The 6,469-nt window shown below is 41.3% G+C and overlaps 1 protein-coding gene across 1 annotated transcript in view; it reads right to left on the bottom strand.

The window, feature by feature from the left end:
- The window catches only part of spz4 (Spaetzle domain-containing protein 4), a 19,951-nt gene that overhangs the window by 5,488 nt on the left and 7,994 nt on the right, over positions 1-6,469 (bottom strand). The window contains exons 3-4 of the mRNA XM_076202513.1: positions 2,469-2,656; positions 1,282-1,655 (exon numbers count right to left, since the gene is read on the bottom strand). Of these exons, the coding sequence (XP_076058628.1) occupies positions 1,282-1,655; positions 2,469-2,656 (562 nt within the window). The remainder of the gene's footprint in view (positions 1-1,281; positions 1,656-2,468; positions 2,657-6,469) is intronic.

Below are 6,469 nucleotides of genomic sequence, written 5' to 3'. Positions count from 1 at the left end.
AATAATTTCAGTATCGCTGCGCTACGAGTCGTTACCCCAGCTCTCGGGCGAGGAATTGGGTGTGTGTGTGTGCGTGTAAGGTCACACAGCATTACCCATAGATCGGTCATATATGAGCTCTGAGCTCTCATCCGGGAGGGTAATAGCTGTCGATCACGAGTCCAACACGTGATCAAAGTAAATGGTGAATCACACACATCCACATACTTATGTTTATGGTCGTTTGTCGGTGATCGACGACGACAGTGCTCCGGTGAAGTGTGATGAAATGAGTGAGGTTGGCGCGCGCGCGCAAACACACACACACACACACACACACACACACACACACACACACACACACACACACACACACACACACACACACACACACACACACACACACACACACACACATACACACACACGCGCGCGCAATACCCCCTTGAGGTCAACGTCAACGCCCCAAGCTTACATGAAGTCGGTTGGATTCAACCAGGCCAGAATCAAAGTGCGTCAAGATAATGAACTGGTTTGTCTCACTGTAAGAATGAGGGATGCAACCTACGACGATGACAAACAATGATGGCGTAATTCAAATGGCATAGTAATTCACAAAATTGTAAACTTGAGAAAAAAAAATATTGATGCTTCGGTTTGTCGTCGAGAACTCTTAGAAGGCTAGGACGGTGCTCCTTACAGGGAACTTTGCAGCGTGGAATTTGATAGACCATGCCCTTGGCCCAACTCGCTGGGGGTAGGGTTCGAACCGCCGTCACCTCGACCTCCTCCGCAAGTACCGACGCTCTAATCCGCTTGTATGGTTGCCAGATAGAAATAAGTGGCAGCTATACAAGTGGGACTGTGGAAATTTGTGGCGATGATCACCAAGTCTATATTTTGAAACTTGCTACTGCAGTAAATATGACCATTGGGCACACACAGTCGATAAAGAAGACACGGATTAATTATTACTGAAATACTTGCACTAACTTGAGATAATTGGCTATGATAATGTCAACACTATCTACAATTCTCATCATGATGATAAGAAGAATGAGGGCAAGTCAATGGAAGTTCGCTGGTCGAGCGGGCTAGAGCGCCGCAACTTGCGGCGGAGGTCGAGGTGACAGCCGTTCGAACCTTGCCGCCAGCGAGTTGGACCAAGGAATTGGTTTATTAAATCCTACGCTACAAAGTCCTCTGTAAGGGGCACCGTCCTAGCCTACTTATAGGGGGAGGGGATAGTGACGTTAAACAGAATCATCGATTCTTAAGTCAACTGATAAAAAAGCGACTCACACTCCTCTGATGGGGACGAAGTTGGAAGACACGGTGTTCCCTTCAGACACCTCCTCAGGTTCAGAACCTCCCACTTGGGTCCCCTGCCCTGTGGTCGGCTTGTTGACCTCGGGAGTCCCCATCGGGTTCTTGTCCTTGGAGGAACCTTCGCTCACCGTCGCCTCTCCGGTAGCCTCTCTCGGGGGTTCTCGGCCAGGAGCTTCTTGCTTCCCGTTCTCGCTCAGTTTGTATTTGACCTCAGGTCGGTTGATACGTTCTTCGGCCTCAAGGACCACCAGGTCCTCCTTGACGGGGGACTCGAGGGTCGCTTCGTGCTCTTCGCGAGCTTCGATCTTTTCGAAGTCCGGTCGTGATGTGGACGGGGTCATTGCCACCTAGAAGAATCACCAAAGTTGATTTAAAATGGCAATTGACGGCGAAATGGTCGGAGTAGACACCATACGAGGATGTAACCTTAATCAAAAGTACGTCATTTTGCTGACTGAAGCTTTTCCAAGTACCTGAAAAAGCTCCAACAAGCGAAACGATGTATATTTAATAAAAATTCCATCCTCCCATGGTATCTACTCTGACCATTCACCAAATTTGCGGGGACCAAGGACAAAGTAAGTGGTCTGTGACTATGCTGACAAATAGTCAAAGGCAAATCACATATTGGCCTTCATTTAACCTATCAGTAAGTAGAAGTAAGTTTGCTAACCACGTTGACAATGAATGGCATTAGATTCTGGCCGAGGCAATTACAAGGAACAAAGTTCAAAGCACTGAAAGACTTTAATAAAGACCCAAGAAAAACAACGCTATAATATCTGTCAATTGTTTGTTTTGTGCCATTTATTCAATTTGACTGATTGGGTGATTGTTTATTTTCTTGTTTTGTTTTTCTACTTATTAATTTACTCATTTATTCATTAATTCATTTACCTATTTACTTACTAATCAATTAACTAATCAATTAATTTGTTCATTTATCTATCTATTAATTAATCTATTATCATTTATCTATTTATTTACCTATTGATCCATTTACTTATTCATTTATCTATTTATTTATTATCTAGTTATTTATTAATTAATCTATATATTCATATTTATTAATCTATATATTTACCCATTTATTCATTTATTTATTTATTCATCTATCTATTTATTTTTTTTTTTTCATCAGACTTCGGAGAAGTATTTACCGTCTCCGTCGCTGGATCGTCCGTTTCGGTGCTGCTGGTGATCAGGGTAGTCTCCTCCTTTTCTTCCTCCTCCTCCTCCTCCTCCTTTCCGGTGACGCTCCTCTGGGCCGACTCTTCCGTGGCCACCGTCGACTCGCCTTCACCATCCTCCGAAGGGTCCGCGTTTGTCTGTCCGACGTCATCATCGGCTGATAAACAAAAAGAAGAAAAAAAAAAAAAAATGAAGCCCTTGCACTTAGGAAGAGAGGTTTCACGGAAGGGCACGGGGGCGGGTTGACCACATGTCTCAATCGAGAATATGCTACACAAGGGGTGGGCAACCCTTAGCACGCGTGCCAAACCTGGCACACTAACGACTTTTTTTTATGGCACGCGAAACCCATAGCTCACCTTAGAACAATAACTAATAAATCTAAAATTTCTCTTGATGAAGGGGGAGAGGGGGCCCATACTCGTATGTTGGCCTATGATTTGACTCCGTTGACACGCGAGAAATTTTTGTATCAAACATTTGGCTGATTTGGGCACTCGCACTTAAAAAGGCTGCCCACCTCTGGGCTAGACAGCAGCTGAAATTATAGTAGATTGGAAAACACTAGTGCTAAATCTTTTGTTCCTCCATTCGATTTGATATATATATATATATATATATATATATATATATATATATATATATATATATGTATATATGTATATATATATATATATATATATATATATATATATATATATATATATATATATACATATTGTGGTATTATTCCTAGAGAAAATATGCTAGACTTAGCATAATTATGCTAAATCTGGTCACCATTCATGGGAAGGGAGGTTTGTTAAACGTTTCTGTGAAAAAAGCTTCTTTAAGTATTGTGGTAGGTATATGCTCACCCTCTCCCTAGTGTATGGATAGTTACATAATGTCGCAGAATTTTATTCGGATATTTTCACTGACGATTAAAGAAAGAAAAAAGGAAAATGTAAAGGTAAAAACTGTCTGCAATTTGGGAATCCAAGTGGATGTCGGAGGCAGATTGAATCTTGTTGCGAAATTCGGTAGCGTCATGAACAAATTTCAGTCAGTCATGAGACAAGTTCTAAAGTACCCGTGGGTAGTTCTAGTGCAGTTCAGCCTTAATGCTCCACCGCAGGATCGGTCTATCCCCCGAGGAACGATACAGCCTCTGTACTTCACCAAGGTAGGTGGCTTAATCCAGCTTGGTAATGTTGTAGGTTAGGTTAAGTTAGGTTAGGTTAGGTTAGGTTAGGTTAAGTTAGGTTGTAGGTATGATGAAAAGTGTATGTGAATTGTTTTGGCTTCTTGGAATGGTCGTGGTTGTGAATGAAATCTGAAACCAACGTAATCAGCTCGACCATACTGCGACACTAAATCTACCGCATCTCTGGTCTCCGCCGTTGTGGAGAGAAGGGTTGGAATACCATGAGAGTGCTTTGCATTGACCGAGGATGCAACTCAGTGACTATATACTATATACCACGCTACCACAGATTTCCAAAGGGCGCAAATATTTTTTTTTTCGAGATTATGGGTAAAAAAAAAAAAAAAAAAGTTTAGACACTCAATCCATCCGTGTAGGGTTGTATTGACCCCATCAGCACGATGAGCTATTTCAGATATTTTGTCGTAAAGTTTAGTTCGATTTCATTTCTCGATTACCACTGTATGCTGTACAGAAGGATACGTTCTTAAATAATTTCTCTGATTGGCTCCGCACGATTTTATTCAGCCCTGAAATTCCCTGCACCACACAGCAGCCCTTCCTAGTCATGCCTACAAAACTTGGAAAAAAAGAACGAAATTTGCAGAGAAAATCAACAAAATATTTGAAATATATGAGATTTAGAGATATCAGAATCCACAAAATAATGCTAAAAAATGGACATACTTTTCAGAATCTTTGTTTTAATAAAAAGAGAAAGAAAAAGGGCAATAAAAAGAGGAACTATTTGGGAACCGTTCAGTCGAATACGCCTACCTGAAGGGGTAACATAACCGAAGTCGTCAAATCCCTCCGTCGTGGACGTGTCGGTAGTCATGAACGTCGTCGTCGATTCCACTACTGATCGGAGAAGAAACGGACCAAAGAACCCAATTTATACAAAATTGCAATTAACTCACACACACACGTTCACAGTAAGCCCATTGTTATGTACATAAATTATTCTATTTATAAGAACAAATAAAATGGGATATAGACAAGCAAACGGAAATGCAAGATGCATTATAAATCAGACACACGTAAACAAACATAATGTATATGTGAAAAATATCTTCACTCCGAAATGGATGTATTCACAATAACGTGCGCTCACAAACACACACACATATCATAAACACACATCATGGTCACAATCACACTCACATACACACACACACACACACACACACACACACACACACACACACACACACACACACACACACACACACACACACACACACACACACACACACACACACACACACACACACACACACACACACACACACACACACACACACACACACACACACACACACACACACACACACACACACACACACACACACACACACACACACACACACACACGCACACACACGCAAACACACAGACCCACAGACACACACACAAACATAAACACACACACGCACGCACACAAACACACGCACGCACAAACACAGAATGGCTGATCCGCCAGGGAGAAATACATAGCGGTGATATGGTCCCCATACAGAGTGAAGGACATAAAGAAGGTCCAAGCGAGCAAAGAAGAACAGCACCGTCCAAAATGATTCCCAACCTTACATATAAAACATACGAGGAGTAATTGCAAGTAATGGACATGCTACCATAAAAAATAAGACGAAGAGAAAGTAGCGACTTGTAGAGAGCATTAATGTTATTAAAGGATATACATACAACTGACAGAAAAAGATCTCATGAACTGAGAAGGGGAAGGGTTGGAAGGTCATGGAAATATTGGTGAAAAAGTATTACGTATATACATATATATATATATATATATATATATATATATATATATATATATATATATATACATATATATATATATATATATATATATATATATATATATATATATATAAAGAGTGTTGTCTCCGGCCTTTTCTTGAGAGCGTTTAGGATTTGTAGTCCAAGATTCTTGGACCGGGAGATTGACCTCATCAAAAGGCAACTTTTGAGGTTGGCATACCGTCCTGGATCAAGGCCTCAGCAAGGCTAGAGCCGACCTTCTTTCAAAGATGTTTTGAAAATCCCCTATTGTAACTCCATCAGTCCTTCTTTTAAATTAATTCCCAACAAGCGTCTCACAGTTGCCTACCATTACCCTAACACTGTATACAAATTGTTAATGTTCATCAAAGGTTATAGGGGAATGAGGCCCCAGGAGTGTATAGCCTTTCTTGTAAAGATTGTGACTTAGTGTACCTTGGTCAGACCGGAAGGGATCTTAATACCAGGTTAACGGAGCACAAAAGATCCGTTAGGTATGCCCAGGGGAATTCCGCTGTGTTCCAACATGTCACTACAAAAAATTACAGTCTTGACTAGGACAAGGCTAAAATTTTGTTTAGGTCCAACTGTAGCTTTAGAAGAAAAATGGTTGAATCAGCCTTAATCGAAGAATGTCCGAACTTGAATATCTCCAAAGGTCAATGGTCCCCGGACATAATCTCACGGCTAGCTATGAGCCGTTTGGTTAAGAATTTTTACCCTTCTGACCCCGCTCCCACCCCGCTTCCCTTCTGACTTCACACCTCCACCCACACATCTCACCTCTGACTCCGCCCTACGCGAAGGATTGTCCTGTTTTTAGCACTGCGTGCTCCCCTTCTACTCACATCTCAATTGTATTTATGTCTCTGCAAATTCTTGTAACTTGTACTTTCCTAAACAGGGCTATAGCTATTAGCCGAAATATAGAAGTTATACTTTCTTATAGGTTTCCTTTTATTCCGACTATGGGTTCTTCGTGAT

The sequence above is a fragment of the Oratosquilla oratoria genome, chromosome 19 (genome assembly GCF_046742065.1).
Source record: "Oratosquilla oratoria isolate Oo_2021 chromosome 19, ASM4674206v1, whole genome shotgun sequence".
NCBI lineage: Eukaryota > Metazoa > Arthropoda > Malacostraca > Stomatopoda > Squillidae > Oratosquilla > Oratosquilla oratoria.
The sequence above is the reverse complement of the archived record's forward strand: the minus strand, read 5'-3'. Positions and strand labels throughout refer to the sequence as shown.